Here is a 22,678-nt window from a genome sequence, read left to right on the forward strand (position 1 = left end):
TGTGTGTGTGTGTGTGTGTCTCTGCCTTGTCCGCCTGTTTTTCTCCTCTTCTCATCACTACCTCTCCCCTCTCTCTCTCTCTCTGTCCTCCCTTTTCACCTCCTCACCTCCACGCTTAAGTCTGTCCCAACCCGAACACCACCTCCTCTCCTGCTCTGTTTTCCTCTCTCTCAGTCTCGTTGACTCCCTTGTTCCTCTGCTCTTCACTTCCTCTTTGGAAAGCAGCTTCCTCCAGGGCAAAAACTCTGCTGCTCACTTTGTCTCCCTGTCCGCCTCCATCTATACTTCCCTCCTTCCATCTTTCGTCTTTATCCTGTCTCTTTCACCACATTTTTTTTTCCCCTTTTCGCCTGACAATAGGTTTCAGGACCCATCTGTAGAAATTTCCCATTTGTACTGTGAGTCTCTTGGTAGCTTGCTCTCATCTTATCACCGCTGGAGTCTCGGCTTTAGTGCTCGGAGGACATAGAGGGAAAGAAAGGAAAGGGACGTAAGAACACTCCCACTGAACACACATACTGTAGACAAAGCAGCAGAAAAGGGTTTAATGCAAAAAAAAAAAAAGCTTAGCTATGATTTTCTTGCTTTGCCAAGTTTTCCACCAATCGCAGTGAACTCTGACAAACTGAGCCCATATGTGAAGCGTAGGCCCGTCTGATGATGGAGATACAATCACATTAACCCTGACAGCAATAGAACATTTGCACAAAGAGTCAATTAGGAGCTTTGATATACAGTTGCATCGTCTTCGTTCACAGTCTCATCAAAGACACACATTGGTCGCATGAGGGAGACGACTGCTGTGTTTGAGGACGCCGTTTCAAAGTCGACACAGAAACGAGAGTTGCAGAAGCTTAAAGAGCTGCTGTGGACAGACAACACGACTGCGGAGTGGAGTGGACACATCTGACTTTGATTCAACTCTGACTCAAAGCACCGCTGAAAACCTGCTTGAACAAAGACTGGAAGTAAAAACAAAAATCACCCGAAGGTGAATGTGACCTGAATTGAGTGCATGCACTCCACAAACTCCACAAACAGGAGAACTGTGGTCTGCTGTCCCCGCCTTTTTACTTCTAATCCCACAATCATTTCAACCAAATAATTCATTTTAAATACATTTTTACAATTTTCTGAATGGCCTTCTGGGGTATTTCTTTTTAAAGGTTAACGGTTTATTTAAAGATAAATGCCTCTTTGCTTAGGTATTTTAAAAAGTAGGTAAATAAAATAAAATAAAATAAAGATGCCTGTGTTGGACAGTGACAGCTGACTCTATAAGTAAATTCAGAGATAATTGACCTCAACACTCTTCTGAGCGAGCTGAGAGAGACAGAAGCAGAGACTGTAGCAGTGTGTGTGGGAGGTAGTGTTGTCACAGTGCATAATGGTGTTGCTATCATTATCACTGGCAGAAAGAACAGAGAACTAGTGCGTTTGTGCGTGTGTGTGTGTGTATGTGTGTGTGTGTGCGTTTGTCAGTAAGAAAGAGAGAGAGGAAGTCACTGCAAGTTCACAGGTCACATGTCCTACGAAGTGTGCGAGCGCTCAGACGACAAAGATGAGACGTGGCCCGTGTTTACTTCTGTGCACAAAAAATGATCTGAGGAACTTTTGCATGTGTGTGCATTTGTGTGTGAGAGGCATCCATTTTAGAGAAGCAGCTGCTGATCGAGGCTGGAGGAGCACAAACCACGCAGGCACAGATCTGCGTACACCGTTACTGATGTGTTAACTCTTTCATGTAGGAATTATGAAAACCTCAGTCAGTGGGTATTTCTCATGTCCACTCTGGCTGAATATGTGCTGATGAGTTTTTGACCAAGGAAACATGCATTTAAAAAACAAACATTGGACATAATTATATCTTGTGAGAAAACCGTGAAATATTATGTATTTTTGTGAACTTGTGCACTCACATATTAACAGATTCAAAAATGACTCATTCTCCTTCCCTCACTCAGCTCCTCTCTGTCTCTCCCTGTTGAACTGTATATTTATTTATATTCACTGGCATGGCATTTGTGATCAGGTCCAGACGAATACATCTTTTAACTTGGATAGTTGTGGGTTAGGGCTGAAAAACGAATCCGAATTTTATTCGAAATTGCAATACAGCGTAGTGCAATTTTCAAATCGCAAGATGAAGCGAAAAAAAGGGTGTCAAAATATCATTTTAGATTGGACTGAAGAGAACATATTTGTTCTTCACAGATCTGCACAAATATCACATAGTAATCATTTTAAATATGTTTGAATGAAAATGAGAAAAATTACCATTCCCTCTGATATTGCAAATCAGATCGTAATCACAATTCCTGTCAAAAATAATAAAAATTAGATATTCAAAATTGTTCAGGCAATATATATAATATATATATTCCTTGTTTTTTTTAATACCACATTTCCTTTTTGATGGGTTTCCCTAACCCTTAAAAAAGGGACACAAGTCTCCTTCAGACTGGTTGTCGTTTGGCGCTTTTCCACTATATAGTACCGCCTCGACTCAACTCAACACGACTCAAACGGAGGCGGAGTCATCCCAGCCGGTCATATGAGTTAATTTTATACGCGACTTAGTTAATTTTATAGTGACTTGTAAAGTGGTTATTTTCGATGCACTGAATCATTAGAATCAGTTAATAAAAAAGACTTGTTCAGTACTTCCTCCATGACCAGAGCACAGACTCCGTCTGACACAGTCACTGAACTGAGGTTGATCGCAGGCTTTCGGCAGCGCTGTTGCTAAATAAACCAGACTCCTCTGTAAAATATTGAGATTTTAGACATTTCCTTGCTAAATGTTGGAGATTAAAGCACGTTTTCAGGATTTTTAAGTCTTTTCAACTGATCTACAGTCCGGCTTGATCTTTGTGTCGCACGTCGTGCTCATGCCTCTTCCTGTGAAGACCAATCAGAGGACGGCAGTCTGACGACGTCACGCGCAGTACCTACTCAGCTCATTTGTAACCTCGCCAGAGCAGGAACTAAAAAAAGAACCAGGTACCAGGTACAATCGCTAATGGGAAAGCAAAATAACCGTGCCGTGCCGAGGCGAGTCGTGTCGTGTCGTGTCACGCTAGTGGAAAAGCGCCATTTGTCCTTCCAGTCATCTCTGCTCTCTGTCCTTGAGCTCTGTCAGGTGGCACATCCTCAGCTTCCTCAGCATTTTTAGCTCCATCATCTCTGCTGGTACGGTTTTGTTAATCCTTCTTTTCCTGGCAGCCATTCATCATCACTGTCACTAGAATCATTCTCACTGAACTCCCATCACACACTGCACTCCGACTCTACAACATATGGAGCTACTCGCATAATTGCAGAACTTTAAAAAAAATAAAAATACTGCAAGTGACAATCTAACGGCAACGCACAATGTCCAATTTAGTGGACACATTTAATAATTACTATTTTCTTCATGAAGATTTAAACAATTGTGTTGGTCGTTAACAAATTACCAAATTGTGTTTGTCAAGATATTCTCGCCAGCTGTCAGCTATCTTGGGTTTGCACTTACAGTGATTGGCCAATAGGTGATGTTAGATGGGATGACACACTAGCTTTCACCATGTGGGCTCATGTGCACCTGTACCATCAAAAGACATTCATATATCAGAACGCAGCTTTAAAATAGCTGCCCACTGAAGTGACACATGACCGTGAATCTCTGTTATTTTCTGCTCCTGACTGGAGTTGCTGTAATGAAAGCCATTTCCCCCGGGCATCAATAAAGCATTTCTGATGCTGATTAAAGGCTAAGAGTTTTTCCTCTACTCCCTGTTTGCAACAGCAAAACATTCTGTAGTTATTGTGGGCTGAATTACAGAAATGGAATTTGTATCAATAGCTTTGGATTCATTTTAGATTACTAAAATAATACTGAAACATGATACAAAATAAAAGAAAACCAGAGCTGACCTCTGTGCAAATTCAAGAGAAAATCTGAAGGAAAACAATAGATTCCTCACACAAATTCAGCCCCTGGCCTTCATGCTAATTATTTTTAAGTAATTATTTTTGCATATTAAGTTTTTCTTTTTCTTTCTGTTATGTAAAATAAATACCAGCTCACATTCGTTAAATATTGATTCCATGTGCGTCTTCCAGTTACGCTTTTGAGGTCCTTATAATTCATCATGTCACACGTTTATGTGAATAGTTATGGTGAGTCAAAATTCACCTCTAAGTTATTCGCATTTTGATTCACTGTTGATGTGGAAAAGCCTTTAATAAGAATGTAATTGATTATCACAATTAGGGCTTAACAATTTGGGTAAAATATTTAAGTGCTATTTTTATGTCAGCGATTTGCTTGGGGTCGGTGTTTACTGTGTCATAGATTCAACACAAGATGGAGCATTATCACTACAAGATACAATCAAAATATGAATTAAACTCTATTGCAATGATGAGAAGACTTAAATATTTGAATTGTATCTAACATTCATTCTTCAAACTGGAAAATAACATAGAACAAATAGGGCAAAATCGAACAATTTTCAATTGAAAATAATTAATAATTTACCCTTAATTATAATTACACTCTATTATAGTACATATTTTTTTGTAATCTAATTACATAATCATGAATATATGTTATCTGTTACACCCCCAGATTTAATTGTGTAGCTTTAAAAGGCAAAAAAAAAAAAAGAAGAAGCATTTTACTGTTGATTACATTCTGCCAGCACAATAAAACAAGGTTTTTGTCACATCACATAGATCACATGTGGGATAAAAGTGATAAGAACATTACTACACTGTGACTTTAAAAGCAACATTACTGCTAAGCTGAATCCGTGCATTTGCATTTCTCTTAGTACATTTGTTCCATTATTGAGTGAGAGAGTGAGTCAGGGGCAGATTAATGCTCAACTTACTGAAGTGGTGTTGTTAATGCATGGTGTTTTTTTTTTTCTTTGGTTGTTTTTTTTTTTTTGGCAGCAAATCTTGATGATGCGGTAAGCAGCTCTAGTTGAGACAGGATGTCGTGGACTCATAACACTGCACTACCGTTTGCAGAGGAAGCTATTGCCGAGCTGCAGGAATAAGTCCGAAAACGTTGGTGTTTTTTTCAGTTTGGCATTAGGGGCGACGCACAGAGCAACTCATCACCATAACCTCCACATTTTTATTGTAGCTGCAGCCTCTTACAGCCACCCCTGCTGACCATTTGATTGGCTATTGTTTGTTGTTTGGTTAAAGTAATGGTCAGATGTCAGAATCCGGGGCGGGTCATTTATTCACTCGCTGGAAATTGGAAATTAATTTTGTGGCCCCTGCCTGGTTGACATGTTTTTCATTACAATAAACATGGACACTGTAGTTTACTTTGAGTCAGTGCCACGTGCACATCCTGCTGTCGTAAATTCTCACCCGTGCACTAAATGTGTTTTAATCTCTCGCAGAAAACAGTCCCCCAACAAATCCACGGTTTAATGTGGGCTAAAATCTACAGTACCCAGGTGTTTTAGGACTTTTTTTAATTATTTTTTTAATCAAACTGACAAATGAGCTTTAATTCGACAGCCGCAGATGGGTTAGGAAGGTCAGAAAAGTACCGAGACTCACCAACACGCCAGATTGTTGGTTTGGAATTTATTGACTATAAAAAAGAAAGATGGAAAAAAAAAAATAAATCCCCTCAGTCATGTGAGAGGAATCCGAGTAGAAATTACCAGCAAAGCCAAACCCCAGTGTGTGTTCACGTGTGTGTTACAGCCAAGTGTTAAAGTGATGCGAGAAGTGATTGAAAAAAACAGTGTATTGAGCCTTTCCCTCCCTTCAGATCTTTGCTGATTATCCCTGCTCAGTCACTTTCCTCATCTCTCCTCTCCTCTTCCCTGCACCTCCCTCTCATGCTAAATGGAAGCAGTGTGTTGCTGTGTTGGAAAGCTAGTCACATCCCTCTCAATCTTCTTTTTAGCCCCTCTTAGAGTCTCTCCCCCTCTTTTTCATTTCCCACCTCTACCTTTCTCCCCGTCTATCCTTGGCTCTCTCTCTTTTTCTCTTGCTCTCTGTCTTTTTTTTTCTCTCTCCTGCTCTACCCCTTCATCCTTCGCTATGTCCGCGCCAACACCCGCGACTGATTCTCCCGGAGTCATGGCCTTCAGAGCCTGACAAGCTTTCAGTGCCTGCACCCGTGTGTATGTGTGTGTATCTCTTCAGGACCTTTTATGGCACAAGCACTGACCTTGTGAGGATCGGTAGTCCTCATGGAGACCAAAACCTGGTTTTAATTGAGGCAGAACCTGATTTCTGAGGAACAGGTTAAGTCTAGGACTAAGATTTGAATTTTTGTCATGGTTAAGGTTAGAGATAACACTTTGTTTAGGCCGTTCAAGTAAATGTAAGTCAATGCAGTGTCCAAAGAGAATAGCAGCGCAAACCTGCATGTGTGTGTGTGTGTGTGTTCAAGCATAGATGAAATATGAGCTGTTAAATATGAATGCCGTGTTATGTTCTAATGCCATGTACGCATGTCACTCATGCACTGGAGAGTAGTAAAAATGTGCATGCACATTACACACACACACACACACAGTGTTTAGCGTGTGTGACTGCAGAGCTTCTGTGGTATTATCCCGCATCACATTTGCTGTCCATTTGTCTGTGATAGTTGCCACACAGACACAAAACACGCACGCAGAGGCAGAGCAGGCCCTGGATTCAGGCTTCACTGACTTTAAACCTTGCTCAGTCTGACAGTAATTTCTGCCTCCAAATTACATTCCAATGGCTTCATAAATCTGCTGCCTCCTCCTCCGCCTCTTTCTGCCCCCCTCCATCTTCCTTCCTCTGCTCCTCTATCTTTCCCTCTTCTCTGCCATACACCCTCTCTTCCTCTCTCCCCTTTTTATTCCAGCCTTGCCTCATTTTTTTCCTGTATAAACCTCTATCTTCCTCCCTCCATGCCTTCCTCTATTTTACCATCTCTCTTTCTCTCCTCCTCCTATCACCGTTTTCTTGTTTCTCCACGCTCCTTCTCTCTGGCGCCAGCTCAGTAAATGAGAAACAGGGAGGCAGAGATGGTGAGGTTACGTGTGTGGGGTAGTTAAACAGTCACACTCAGACACACACACACACATAAATCCATACAGATGCTTGTATGCACACCCACGTTAAAAAAAAACGGATGTGCACACACACACACACGGTCCACAGATATGCCCACATACAGTCCAAAAAAGAAATGTACACACGTACAAAAAGCACACATTCAAAGTCAAACATCATAAAGAGCACATTATGCTTTGATTGAGAGACAAACGTTTGTGCTGCCTTGACTCTAAATTGACTCGTGTGGGTGTAGGTATGCCATACACACACACACACACGCATACACGCATACTCTCGCACAATCTTGCGATTTTAATGAGAGTGTTCATTTTACAGATAGTGCCTCTAGGTGAAATAATTGCCAGTGTTTGGCCCTGATGGCTGGTCCAAGTGTTCTCAGGCCAGTTGTCTTTATGGCCCATGGCGGGCTGCAAAACACACCCCTCAGCTCCCTCACCGCCGCTTTAACTGCTGCTCTGCTGCAGCCGACACACACACATGCGATGAAGACATGGGCATAATATGCATAAGCACACAATGAAGAGCAACTTGCGCATTAATACTAAACACACACGTACACGCGCGCTGAGGCAGAGGCCAGCAGAGAACAATAGGGTCGTCTGACAATGGGGCTCGGAGGAATTCTCTCCTCCATATTAATATTCAGCAGAGTGGATGTGGAGAGAGTGTGTGTGTCAGCAGGGACGCATGCTCATCAACCTCACTAACACTGGGGTTAGGCAGCCACATGATTACAAAGTACTCAGACTTTGGTCCCCAGCCCTGTAACTGTTAATCCCTAGCTCCTATTCCCTTACTTCCTAGCTCCTAGGTCCCTACAGTGCACAGACTGAGCACACGGCCAAATATCACAGCTGTCACTTTTCTTTGCTTTCCATTTTGTGAATTATTCTGAACAGGCTGAGGGAGCAAAGAGGTGGATGGCAATGGAAATTTGTCAATGTCCTGCCATCACCCACGACAGGGTTTCATATTTGTGAGAATGTAGATAAAAGGTCATCTGTAGGAGAATTTTGGAAAAAACAACAACAAAAGATTTAATTATTTTTTCCTGTAATGAAAAAAAAAATGAAAATGCACCTATGCTCCCTGCATCCGTGAACACGAATCACTCACAGCATACACTTTTGCACATCTCTGCAGAGTGTCCAGATCAAAAAAATGATTTTCATACTGCAGTGTCCAGTAGCCCTGATCGCAGACGTATGTACATGTTTCCATTTGTAGATATCTGTGCTGGTTTTCACACTTTATTCAGTCTTCTCTCCTGGTCTCACAAGAGCTTATATCTGTAGCAATGTTGTGACAATGTACAACGGACAGAGAAAAATAGAACAGTAAAAGCATCTTGACAACAACGTGCCTGTAGGATACACTGTTGTCATTGACTGGCTCACAAGAACAGAGTGATGTCTTTCCCTTGAGGAATGAGATGTTCTCTGTGCTCTCTGCTATACAGGAAAAACAACGGTACAGAAAAGACACACAGCAGAGGGTCACTCAGAAATATTCCTAACCTCAACACTGTATGGGTCAGTGTAAGAACTGATCTCTTTATTACTGCTTCTACTCTTCATTGACAGTGTGCTTTATGAGTGAATACCAGTTGTAAGGTAAACACTAGGGATGGGAATCAGCATCAGTCAGTATCGGTATCAAAATCCCCGGATCGGCTAAAATCCAATACTATCCAAAAGTCCTATCGCATTCTGCCCTATGCACAGACTGTAAAAATGTAAATAAAAATCAGCAAAAGCATTTTAGCTGAGTCATGTTTAGGCTGTTTATTTCTTCTTTTTAACACTATTTGTTGGAGAATGATGCCTTTGAAATGACTCAGTATAAATGTGTTGTTAACAGCTTCATAGTTCATAAATGGTTAGAAAATGACTGTATCAGATGCCGTTATCGGTCGATACACGAGTTCGATATCGGACACAAAAAAAGTGGTATCGTGTCATCCCTAGAAAATACTGGGATATATTGTATTTTACTACTCATTTGACTGTGGTCGCCATTAAAGGAAATGTATGAATGCTAAAAATCAAGGATACAAAATAGGTACATTTGGATGGTGGATAAATATGGGAGATAAGTTTCCTTTGAAAAGTGGTAACATGGTGAAATGAAATACAGGGATGGCCATGAAAACCAGCGCCACTCTCTAACCTTCTGTAAACCCGTGACAAACATCATTTTCAGGTAATACCTTCTCCTAAATGACTATAGAGTCTAGCTTTTGCCTCCCAAATCCCTGCTCTGATGCATGCTCCCTAATGCTCCCTTTTTTACTCCCCTCCTTCACCTACCCCCCACCACACCCCCGTCAGCCAGGCTTGCCTCTGAAAATCCATCACTAAAAGTTTTAAGGACAGCCGTGACACTGTACAGATAGAGCTTCACATACTGATGTCTAATGGGCAATGGCAGTGAGCTGAGGAAATGCTCCTGATGTTCAATATTCTCAGCTTGTCCTACCCGGGCAGACATTTTGCCTGCGGTATTGAAAGATTAGTGCATGGTGTACAGGCAGCTTTGGACCAGACATTTTAGCCAATTAAGGGGACGTGGTTTAAAATAACAGAAGATTTTTTTTTTAGATCAAAGGTTGCAAATAATATTAACACACGGCTAATGGTGACCAATTAAAAACCTTCATGTGAATTATGATTTCACTGTTAAACCACTCAAAAGCTCATGTATTAGAAATCAATCTATGGAGAACAATATAGCATATTATAATGTTTAAGGCTGCAACTTACAATTATTTTCATAATCAATGAATCTGACGATTATTTTCTCAATTAACCGGGTACTTGTCTGGTCCTTAAAATGTCAGAAAAGGCCTAAATGATGATGTTCTCTAATGTCTTTTTGTCCACATACCAAAAATCTAAAAATGTAATGATTTTGTTTGTTAAACGCAGCAAAGAAACCAGAAAATATTCACATTTAAGAATCTGAAAAATCCGACACAAAACACCGAAACTGATTAATTGATAATCAGAATAGTAGGGGAGTTCATTTAGTAATTGATTAATAATCGTTGCAGCCCCTTAAAGATGTTCACACTGCACCAAACATGAAGCGCTGTACACATCGTCACTGTCCTTGAGTAGACAGTCATCTAATTTCTCCTCTAATGCCAATCACAAAGTTGACCCGTTTACCATTCTCTCCCATGTCAAGCCGTTTTCATTGCATATGTTAGCTGCACTATGCATGCGCATATAAATCGGTTCACTATGCCACTAACTGGATATCAGTCTGGAGCTTGTTTTTATAAAAGGTCCAGCGTCAATCCCAAAGCAAGCAAATGACTTCCCCACTAAACTGCACACCCAGTTAAACACGGAGTTCTCTCCGTCTGTGGCACCATTTAAAACACAGACACACTTTACGCTGTGTTCAGGATGTGACCCTTTTTTTTTTTTAAATACCCTCCACACACCTCAGCCCGTTGACCAAGTTGAAAATGAAAATGAGGACAGCTTTATTTGTCTCTATTTGTGTTTAAGAAAACTACATGATAATTTCCCAGTTGGCAATGAAGTCTACTTACTCTGGGATAAAGTGAACAGACGAATGTGAGCAGCAGAGCAGTTAATGGCCTTGATGAATCTGTCTCTGTACACTCCGGATGCCTGATGAAAACCTTACATTTCTAAAGCCAGTGTTCACTGGGGGGTTTCAATCTGCAACGAGACACAGGCACTTAGCGCGTGGTGGTTAATGAAAGCTCCGAAGCTTTGTGTGAATAAAAAACACAGATATAAAACATGGAGTCACCTTAATGGGAGGTTTGTGTCTGTTGGGAGCATCGTGGTGCACATATGCAGCAGCAGCACTGACCTTCAGGAATATTTTCACAAGGCACTTAATTCTAAGCGGCATAACTATTCTGATGGGGATAATTATTAAGCCTGCGCCTTTTAGTATTCCATATTGTGCTAACGTTGAAGGGTAACATTACATCTTGGTGCCATTTAAAGAAAAGCTGCTAAGACAAAATAGTGCTTCATTTGTGTAGACCTGTAACTGAGGAATTTTAAATTTCATATTTTAGCAGAAAACACATTTTCTGCTAGAAAATGCAGTCACGCAAACACGGATTACTGTGACTACTGAACTACAAAGGGATGCCTTTTCTAACGTAATACTCAGGCGATAACTTCAGACCCTTCTTTGAAATGGACTGTTTGGTTGAGCAGTTTGTGTCTTTACTGATTCCATGGTCCACAACACAAATCCATTCATTGTTGTTCCATAAGTTCCTGTTGGTTTACAACACAGCTCCATAAATCTACACTGTGTTTTTGTATTTACTCTATATTTCAATGTTTTACAAATCCCAAATGAAAATTCTAAAACTGTGTTTGTCTATTCTCTGTTTTTCCAGGTTGGGGCTCAGTAAAATCCACCCAGCTCTCCTGCTGAAGCAAACACCACTGACAGCTTCCTTTAGGATAACAGACGGTGCATTTCAGAAAGTCCATTTCGCCAAAACTGCAGGTGAACTTTTCACACTGGCTGTCACAGCGACCTTAGTGTGGACTACATACAGTGTGCACTCTCCCCTGGCTTTGCTGCCTCTGAAGATGATCTGTGTGAACTGAAAAAGAAGCAATCAAACATTTAACGAGAGAAAGGCTGAAATTGAGAGGGAGCCCAGCTCTTACAGTCTGTATTCAGCATCGGGTCCACCTGTCCATCACAGCCTCCACACATGCTCATTACCAGTACTGAAGTGTGAAATTGATTTTGTCAAAATTGTCATAACACAAACAATAATAACAGATCAAATTTCCTTGACGTCCGTTTGCTGCCGTTTTCTGAAAGGTGGAAATCCCACATACTCCGATCAGACAGTGCATTAATTAAGACCGCGGCCTGGCAATTCAGAGCAACTGTACTATTTTTGCATGACCCACTGATTGCATGAATATCCAGGATTTCTTTTGACTTCCAAGAAGAACCCTTGAGCCCAAGACCATCTTCTGACTGTCTGCCAAACTGTCACATTTGGGTGTGGAGGAGTTGTTTCAGAATTAGGCCTCTGGACACTCATTGAAGATGACATGAGTTGCCAGGCCTAAAACCCCTCATACCAAAATAAAACCTACCCAGTGAGAGAGAGAGAGAAAGGGAGCTTGGCAGCAGGACACACAACACACAAATGTGGGTGCCGAGGCGGCTGTGAGCCATGCTGGTGTTGTTGTTTGTGGATCCCTGGAGTACAGGCTATCATCATCCCTATCATCATTCACGCAAGCTGAAGAAGATTCACCGGCCCCAAGGAACAACTCTACACTTCTGAGCATTTCAAAGGAGACTGGGAGTCTGGGCTTACACACAGGGATCCACAGCGACATCCTCAATCGCACGTAGAGACACAGTGATACGACTCTCCACATATCCTTGACTCGGAGAAAATAAAAAACCAAGCTGCAGCTGACGTGAAAAGGCACAAAGACTGAGCAGGTTAGCAAGCCCTCGACAATCACACACAAACACACAAACTTCTTTCATTCATTCAGTGCAACGAAGAACACCACACTGCCTTATTTTGCTGTGTTACATTATGGAAAAAATATACGCAAAGTCAAACAGACTTTTTTCAGAGAGATAAATACACAGAGAAAAAATAAGAGGCAAATAAAGAGGCAGGAAAGCTGAGGAGTGCGAGAAAGAGAGAGGAGGAGGAGAGGTGAACTGAGACTGAGCTCATTGTGTAGGAGTCACTGAACGACCAGAGGTGAAATCATAGGGTTAAAAAAAGAGGTTGAGACAGAAGAGGTGAGGAGGAGAGTGACTGCATGCATGGACACTTCTGTAAGCAAACCTGAGAGTGGATATAAAAAAGATAAAGTTAAAAAAAAATAAGATTATCAAGAGAAAGAGGTGGTGGGTGTATGGGAGAGGTAGATGGTCGGAAAAAATATAGACGCAGCGTGGAGAGTGGCATAAGAGAGAGTGACAGTTGGAAAGAGAGAAGGAGCCAGGAAGGGGAGAAGACAGAAAATTTCAGGTTCATAATGAGGGTGTGTTGATAGGAAATCTTGGCATGTAGGCAAAAACACAGGGGAAGATTTGTGCCAAGAGGATATTTATGAAAGGAAACCAGGGACAGAGTGGCACCATGAACATATGCTAGTTGGTATTCACAGAGCATTTCCCAATATGGTTTCAGCTCATATGCTGTCACTCCCTCATGTGTGCATATGTTCCTCCCCCTTACTTATTCTATTTCTCCAACACTGGTAATGCTTAAAAATAGCTTGAAAATACCATTAAGAAAAGAGAAAATATTCTGGGTCCATGCTAAATTGAGCGGCACACATTCTCCCACATCAAATACTGCCTGTGTCAAGCCAAGACAGGACTTTTGATACAGATCTTATTTCACACACATGATGCACACACAAGCATGTTGGGGGGGGGGGGGTTTACACCTGTCTCACTGGGAAATGCAACACACAACCAATCTTTGAAACCATTCTCCTTTTTTTTGCAACAAAGTCATCTGATATGACTTCAGCCATCATTGCCAGGAACTCATTTCCCCTTTCCTTCTCTGACGGACTGGCCAACTCTCCATCTGTCTCCTCGCCTTCCCCCTCATCTCTCCATCTTTCTATTGTTGCCATCTCTTATTTTGCTTTGCATGGATTTTGACTGTAGTCAAGGGGCAATTTTGCATCTAGCACTGAGTTCACATATGGATACACAGACACACACAGACACATACGTGCATGTACAGAAGGGAAAGAAACCCACTTGTCTTCAAAGGATTTGTTTATCAAATGTGCTGTCAAATCATGGCAGGCATTTTATGCCAGGGCACATTTTCCAGCCTCAGGCTACTCAAAAAAAAAAAAGGATTCAAACAAGAGTGTGCAACAATGCAATTTCCACAACTTTCACTAGTGTATATTATTCATGTTCTATAAATAATGTTCATTGAATGTAAGTGCACGGAGATCATTTTATCTCAATTGTAAATTTATGTTATTGATGTCGGTGTCAGGGATTCGCTTGGAGACAAGTCACAAAACATCGACTGAGGAACGTATTAATGTTGCAGAAAAATGCTTAGCTGTAAAACATCTCACTAAAACATTTCTGGGGATTTCAGGACCACTTTACTGAATAATTTATAGAAATTTCACCAACAATAACAACCAAGAGAAAACATGCATTATACATGTTAGCCTGTAGTGAGACTGTTCTGAAAGCTTTGTGCTCTGTACACTTACTTATCCGTGTGTATGTGTGTGCTTTGATCATAATCATATATACACGGTTGGTCAGTATATTTAACAAGTGTTCTCATTCATACATTTTATTTAACACATTTTAAGATTATTAAGTGCCACAAAATAAGTACTCTCTTATTACTCTTTTACTCTGTGAACTGTTCAGGATTAGCTTAAGTGCAGTCAAGAGGTTTAATACTTCAGTTGTCTCTAAATCGATCAACAGCCCTGTAGGCAGTTCATCCTTCTCAACCTCTCCTTTTTTAGTTTTATGTCAATCACTCAATTTCAGTTAATCTCTGTGGAAGAAAAGTCTTCATCTCTTATTTTCGCTCCTAGCAACTGTTCAATTTTCACCATCTCTGTTGTCTGTCTGTCTTCTCCGAGTCTTGCCACCTTTCTTGTCCACTCACTCAACCCCTCATTTCTCTCTCAGCCTCTAAATGTCCATTTTACTTGTGCTCGACCACACTGACCCATATAATAGTGGACAGGCCTTATAAATTACATCTGGCTTTTCAATTTCTAGACTTTAGAGATAAAAATATCTTTACTTTTAATGGCAATGGTTTGAAAACAGCACTTAAGTCAAGAAGAAGTTTTAAAAAATTGGTTAACTGTGTTTGTTCTGCACTGCATTTATAAAACTGTCTATTTTGCAACGTTCTACTCTCTCTTTTGAATATAATGAGTTACATCTCCTTTGATTTTACAATTAGTTATTTACAGCCTTTGTTCTTGTTTTAATCCAGTTTTTTAATTCTTCTCTTTCAGTCAGGAGCTTTGTACCAACATGGCTACTGAGAGTCTTGCCGAGCTACGTGATTGGCTCTTCCTGCTCCTCCTGTGCCTCACCTTACTGGCTGAGGTGCTAGAACTGGCGGCAGCAGCAATTGCCATGGAGACAGGCGAGGGAGATGAGGGCATTGTTTGTCCCTCAGTGTGCCGCTGTGATGAGGGTTTTGTCTACTGCAATGACCGTGGCCTCAGCTTAATTCCTCCACTACCATTAACAGCTGCCATCCTCTACTTGCAGAGCAACCGGCTGAGCAATGCCGGGCTGCCTCCCTCACTGGAACGCAGCTCTTCCATACGAGTGATATATCTGTATGCCAACCAGTTAGATGAATTCCCTATACACCTTCCGCCTTCATTACGGGAGCTTCATTTGCAGGATAATAATATACGAACGTTACCGCGGTCAGCTTTGGCCAAGTTACCATTACTAGAACGTTTACACCTGGATGATAACTCCATATCCACAGTTAGCATCCAGGAGAGAGCTTTTTCTGGGACTCCACGGCTTCGACTGCTTTTCCTGTCTCGAAACCACCTGTCAAGCATCCCTGCTGGTTTGCCAGCTTCCTTGGAAGAATTGCGACTCGATGACAACCGAATCAGCACCATCCCCACTCATGCTTTCCGGGGGCTCTCCTCACTGCGACGCTTAGTCCTGGATGGGAACCTGTTGGCCAACACACGCATTGCAGATGACACCTTTTCTCGTCTCTCCAACCTGACTGAGCTGTCATTGGTCAGGAATGCCCTGCAGTCACCTCCTGTCAAATTGCCATCAGCTCATCTGGTACGACTCCATTTGCAAGACAATGGAATGACCCACATACCAAGGGGAACGCTGGATGGGATGCGACGACTACAAAAGTTGGACCTGTCAGGAAACAATCTGACCAGTCTCCCCAGAGGACTTCTAAAGGACACAGAAAGCCTGGAGATGCTACTGTTGCGAGGAAATCCCTGGTACTGTGGCTGCAACCTTCGCTGGCTTCATGCATGGCTGCATGGCAGGGGTTCAGCAGTGACAGTCAGAGGTCTGACTTGTCAAGGGCCTGAACAAGTAAGAGGCCTGATCCTGAAAGACCTTACCTCCCTGATGGAGCAGTGTGAAAGTCCTCCTGCTGGTCCCAGCACTGGGGTCGGGATGAACCCAGCTGAAAAAGATGGAGGAGGTGAAGACGGTATTGGACAGGGCCAAGTGGTGGCTTCAGGCCCACATGGTAGCACCACCACTACTTCTCTGTTGGTCCCCACACAAGGTTCTCTCTTTACCCTGCGAGCCAAGTGGCCAGACCTTGTTATGCCTCTTCCTCCCAGTGAAGGGGGGCGGGTATCTGGAGAGGCCTTGGAGCTGACTGTAAAGCCTCTCTCTTCGGACAGTGTACTGGTCAGTTGGCTTTGCCCAAAGCCAGCACCCTCTTTCCGCTTGTCGTGGCTTAGGCTAGGTAGCAGTGCAGCTCTTGGTTCAATTACAGAGACTTTGGTTCCTGGAGAGAGGACACAGTACCTCCTTAACCAGCTCACCCCACGCTCACATTACCTCATCTGTCTGCTGCCACTGCGACAGGAACATCCCTTTGGAGGGTCTAGTATGAGTTCATCTCGAGCTGGCAGTACAGGCATGGACACTGAGAGTAGAGACTCAACCCCAACCTGTGCTCGAATAGAGACTGGAGAGGCTCCGGTTAGCTCAGGTGGAGAGGGGTCAGAAAAAGAGGGACAGGACTCTGAGCTAACAGTCCTGCCATTAGCTGGGATCATTGGGGGTGCCACAGCATTGGTAAGCCTGCTGTTAATATTTGGCATCTTCTGTTGGTATGGACAGAGGGCAGGTTACATGTCTGGAGACTCAGGCTCATACAACAGGGGGCGGGGAGGAAAACATTATGATGACTATGTAGAGTCAGGCACGAAGAAAGACACTTCCATTTTGGAGATCAGGGCTCCTCCTGCAGGGTTTCAGATGACAGCTATGGCCCACCAGCCACTGCAGCCAAAGCTGGAGGATGTCACCTATATCCACACCATTTTCCCCTCCTCTTCCTCTCCCTCCCAAGCTAACGGGACGTACCGCAGCAGCCACGGAGCTGGCAGCCTCAACGGCACCATCCTCAGCCAAGCCAGCCACCATCATGTCACTTATGGTACCAACCGTGGCTACAGAGATGGTGGTATCCCCGACATAGATTATGCGTATACGTGATGATGCAGGGACATACTCCCTAAGCCACAAATGCCAGGGGCACCATTCAGGATGATGACCCTGACCTTGTGGCCATTTTGTCCTTGGTTTCCAAAGTACCCTCTGTGCCTCTGCTGGTTCAATTGAAAAGGTTTGTTAAGTAGAAAAGCCTGATTTCAGCTATGTTATTGGACATTGCTACTGAGTGACTGAAGTAACAGTCCTACTATTCTCTGCTACTGTATACTACATGATACAGTAGGACCTTCTTTCAGCTCTACTTATAGTTATAAATTGTTACGTTTTCTCTTTTGATAACTCAGTGTCTTTGAAATCTACTCTTCTTCTGAGCTCATAATACACAGTAACTTATTTGAGGTTGATATACTAGGCTTAGCTGATTTAGCAGGAGATATATTTATAATATGAGGGAAAGGCACTTGATGTGTATAGAGATAGCGCTCATATCTTCCTACCGACTGTAAGCTTGGTGCTGTATAGATGAAAGGGATGACAGAGGGAGAAATCAATGGTTGTTATAACACACAGATGACAATGCATCATGATTGACATGAAAAGATGTGTTCCTAGCCCCCTATTTTCCCTGGTTTACTCCTCTGCTTTTTTTTCTCTCCTTTCCGCCTCTTTTTTTATTTTGGCTGAGGCTCTTTCCTTTTATTTCTCTCATGTCTTTTGTGGTGCCGTTAGCAGAGGACGACTTTGTTCTCGCCAAGGGAGCTGACAGCAGTGATAACACTCCTGACAGAGACAGGAGACACAAACCACAGCATGGGGAGACTAATGAGAGGGAGAGGAGGAGAGTGGAGGGCAATAGATAGATGGATGGATGAAGGGGTAGAACATGAAAGAAGACATAGGGGAGAAAGAAGAGTGTCATTTGGGGCACAGAGGCACTGAAAAAGGTGTGTTGGCTCAAGGCAGAGAGCAAGGACAGAAAAATTGAGTTAAAAGGAAGACAAGTAAAAAGCATGGCATGTGACAAATGCAGCAGGAAGTGAAAAAACACACACAAAAGCAAAACAAGATGGGGAATCAAGAAGAGTGAGTATAGGGTATGGAAAAATGGGGTGACAATGTCATCATCCAAAAAATGTCTCAAGTTGTACTCTGTGGATCCACTATTGCACTCAACAAATGACTGTGTGATAGCAGGCTACATGCTTTCTTCAAAGACTGAAGATGCACTTGGTCTGGAATCATTACCAAAATAAGTCAAACACTTAAAATAATATATATTGGGCAGCTTTCACCTTTATAAGCCAACTATCACGACTTCAGAGAGGTAGATAGACATTAATATGAATATAATATGATGTCAACACAACAGCTAGAAAATTTAGAAAAAGAAACGCATGTACAAAGTTTCTATTGTGGACTGGTCTCATTTTTTTTAATTAACTTCTCAAATGAAAAAAAAAAAAGAAGAGAAATCTAATCATATCTTGTAATAGTAAGCCATTATCTTAGCCCGGTGACAGTTTTTCCGTTTATATAAAAATTGTATATAAAACATTTTGGTAGAAATCAGAGATTCTGTGTCTGTAAGCTCAAGTTCCCTCATGACCATAATATGTTTTCAGTTTTAAAAAAAGCTCGGAAATTACAAGAGGGCACCACTGGGCAGTATCAATCACATATGCAGTACTGTGTAAAGGTTACAGCACCACCAGCGTTGTTGTTTTCATGTCTGTCAAATTCTGTGATGATTGGCATTTGGACTGGAATGATGGGACTAAAGTTGGTCTTATTATACATTAACATATATTAAGTGTATGTAATGCTCAAGCATGTCTGGAATAAACCTGGAGTAATAGATTCATTTTTCTTACAGCAGATATTTTCTTTTTATAACATAAAATAGGAGGACAAACAAAGTTTTTACCAGTAACATTAATTAGGTTTAAGAGAGCCAGGGCCGTGCTATTGTTCAAGTGTCAGGGTAGGTCACACTATTTTTAAAACTGCATGCATGATTCCCATGTTCCAGTGAAGTGATTGAGAAATGATTACACTGTATGTATGGTCATTATAGTGTTGCTAAACCCTAGCAAATCTAATGGTAGCCTGAGACTTTTGCACAGTACTATGCATTGTGATTATCGCTTTTGAGATGTTTTTGCATTACTGAATATGGACATATTGTCACACTATGGTCAAATACAATTCCGCCGTTGATGTAAAGTAGTTGCACATGTTTATTTGTAGCAAAAATGGCTTAATAAATGTAACGTTTACATCCTGTAGATAGTAAAGGGAGACCTTCCACAATATAAAGAGTACAGCAGAAAACTTGACAGAATTTTAATTCCAAAACAGTATCCACTCAACCTATCGGACCCTAAAATCATTTTTAGTATTTTAAGTTGAAGTCAACTTTATTTAAAACAACATTGTGATGCATTCTGGGAGATAAAGTACATAAAGCGACTCTGATAGGCCTCAACACAGCATACAGTTTTATTAACAAGGATCACAGCCTGACCACTACACTGTGCAGTTCAATGTAAACACACAACACAACCCCAAGACACCTGCTCTCTGTCTGCCGTTCAGTGAAACAACAAAAGTACTTACTGGAGGAGAGGAACTTCAAAGGAAAAGTGCTGTCAGAGATTAGAAGAGGAAGAGGAGAGAACAGGAAAAATAAAGAGTAAATCTGTAAAGGGGAGGATGGGGGGGAGACACAGGGGAGACACAATTTAAATAGAGCGTTGAGTGTCGAAACCAAGTCTTACTTTTAGTAGCTCTCTTCTTTTTCCAGCCTGTGTTACTGTGCACCAGTAATATTGGACGAGCTCCGGTGTGAGTTTTTAATTTCTCATGTCTGCATTTGTTTTTTGGTTTCCCTTTTTTAAAGAGCACTGACGATCCCTTTCACTTTGTGAAAAAGTCATTTTTCCTTTAAAATTATCACCCTCCGATGTGACAATGAAAACACTCTTATGTATAAACATAGAAATGGGTGCAAAATGCAATTCCATTTATTGGTCTGGTGTCTTTTTTCTATGCAGAAGAATAAAGACTTAAGGAAAAGCAGCTTTGATGACTTCTCTGTGTGTGTGTGTCTGTGTGTGTGGGGTTTATTAAATCAAAAAAACTATGGCTCGAGACATCAAGTAATACACTGGGGTGACTTAAAAAAAAAATGGAAATCAATGGGATTATTATCATGATTTATGACTAGATGAAGTGGTCCTCATTAAATCACACACACTGGATGAATACATTAGCTGCTACACACTTTGTTTAATTTTGGAAAAAAAAAATCTGCTAGCCAAAAAGTAGACGCATGTTTTCTTGATCCCGAGACATTTGTGTGTTCGTTTGCACGGAAGTGTTTATTGTCTTTGCCGCTGTGTTTGAGTGAAGACATGCCTCTTATTCTAAGTGAGTGCTAATGCTTGTGTAAGCATGGATCAATATAACGAACGGGGGAGTGTATAAGTGTCCATCCAGAAGTAACTGCTTGTGATGGAAGGTTGTTAAGGGGGAAGAAATATACTGTATGTACTGTAGATAAACATGGATCAGTGTAGTGAGTGCTGTCTATGGCAAAAACAAACTTTTTGTGTGTCTGTGTGTAACTGTGCAACTGGTATTCCTTATGTTGTGGGGACCTAAATCTCACACTATGGGGACAAAACTCAAGTCCCCATAACCTAAATTACAAAATTTCAAGGTGAAGACACGTTTTAAAGTTAGGCTGAGGTCAGGGTTGGGTTAATAAGGCCAGTACTAATTATGGTTAAGGTTAAAGTAAGTAAGGAAATGTAAATCAATGCAATGTCCTCTGAAGTCATGGAAACCAGCATGTGTGTGTATCTCCACGTCTCTCACTCACTGCAAAGGCCTTTCACTGTCACAGTCCATCATTTAGCCTCAAGACTTCCATATTCATTTTATTTATCACTCCACACCCACAGAAAGATGAATAGAAATTTACACATATACCAAGTATCAGCCTGAACAATAAATTGTGCTTCGATTTAGGATGCACATGTTATGCAACATAACTGATCCAGAGTTTACACAAACTGTTTATGGTTTCAAGGATTCCTATCTTTATGTTCTCATTCTGATGATATCTCATATGGTAATGCTTACATCATATTTTAAATCCATTACAAAATGAATACTGGACTGGGAAAAATTGCAGATGAAATTAAAATCGGTGTGAAAAATTGCAATTAGATAATTCCCCCCCAAATCATTCAGCCCTGCAACCAACTCAGAATCTTATTTCTGCTCAGTAACAGATGTGACCGAAGGGGATTATTCAGCTCTGCTTCCTTTAAAGCTGCAGCAGCCAGGATTGCTGGAAAGACGGTTGATTGCAGAGGTTCATCTGCTGGTTCTTAGAATACAAACATAGGCACTTGGTTCATATGCACCAGACAACCTGAGGCAATCTCTCAATCTTTGAAACTCTGCCAATATTGACACACATTCTATTGCATTTGAAATCCTGAGCTCTTTTTAAAGACTCTTTTCGTTTTTGGTAGCTTCGCAGGAGAATCGCTGGTGCTGGAATTGTAATCTGTCTACCAAATTGACCTGTATGCAGAGGAGCAGCTGTAGTGGAACAGCCAAGGAGAGTGCGCACCCTCTCTCTCTGAACTTCACTATGATTGATCAAAGCCTCCTGTGATGGCTACAAGATTTGCATAGACTACAAACAATGTGTAGAGGAGGTGCATCAATAAAAATAAATAAATCTTTTTCTGTACAAGCACCTTAATTTAAGAATGTTTTTTTTTCCCATTACCCCCAAACAGGGCCTGAAGTTAACTTTTGTGGCCACAAAAAAGGCTTTTTAACACCTTTATTTACGACCTTGAACGTCACAGAAAGCATGGTTCTTGACCTTTTTCAGGATACAAATTAAAGTGCTGTTGAGTTATTTACCAACTTAAAATAATTAATGACTAGGCCTAGTTAATAGAAAATAACAGAAACAGGCATCCATCTCACTAATGGTATCATTTATTTACACACACCTGACCACTAACAAGCCCAGCAATTTTCATCTTAAATGTCGGATTTGCTTGTTGAGTTACCCTCATAAGTTAAAAGAGCCACACACATAGCGGATATGTCAACAACACAAAAGTTACTCAGTACTTGTTTGCTACATGTTTGGTACATTGACATTTTCACCTGCCAATCGGAAAATGTACTCGCATTTGCCGTGTGGTTGGGTGCTAATTTCATGCCCTACCCCCATGCAAGCCTTTTATAGTATTTATCTCAGCCCTACAGAGGCCACCACTTGGAAACACCACATTTCTACATCTCCAACAATTGTCAAAGTAAACATCTTTTGAGTATTGATGTCAACTGAAAG

General features: G+C 41.5%; 2 protein-coding genes across 6 annotated transcripts in view; one reads left to right on the plus strand and one right to left on the minus strand.

The window, feature by feature from the left end:
* The window catches only part of flrt1b (fibronectin leucine rich transmembrane protein 1b), a 34,189-nt gene extending 13,818 nt beyond the window's left edge, over positions 1-20,371 (plus strand). For 2 of the 3 annotated variants that reach the window (XM_058649234.1, XM_058649233.1), the window contains exons 2-3: positions 11,480-12,561; positions 15,111-20,371. In XM_058649234.1, the coding sequence (XP_058505217.1) occupies positions 15,130-17,334 (2,205 nt within the window). In that variant the 5' untranslated portion in view covers positions 11,480-12,561; positions 15,111-15,129 and the 3' untranslated portion in view covers positions 17,335-20,371. Of the gene's footprint in view, positions 1-678; positions 992-11,479; positions 12,562-15,110 lie in introns of those variants that run through there. The other variant, XM_058649235.1, reaches the window with a different exon arrangement.
* The window catches only part of macrod1 (mono-ADP ribosylhydrolase 1), a 111,341-nt gene that overhangs the window by 67,906 nt on the left and 20,757 nt on the right, over positions 1-22,678 (minus strand). The window lies entirely within an intron of this gene.

The sequence above is a fragment of the Solea solea genome, chromosome 14, assembly GCF_958295425.1.
Source record: "Solea solea chromosome 14, fSolSol10.1, whole genome shotgun sequence".
Lineage (NCBI taxonomy): Eukaryota > Metazoa > Chordata > Actinopteri > Pleuronectiformes > Soleidae > Solea > Solea solea.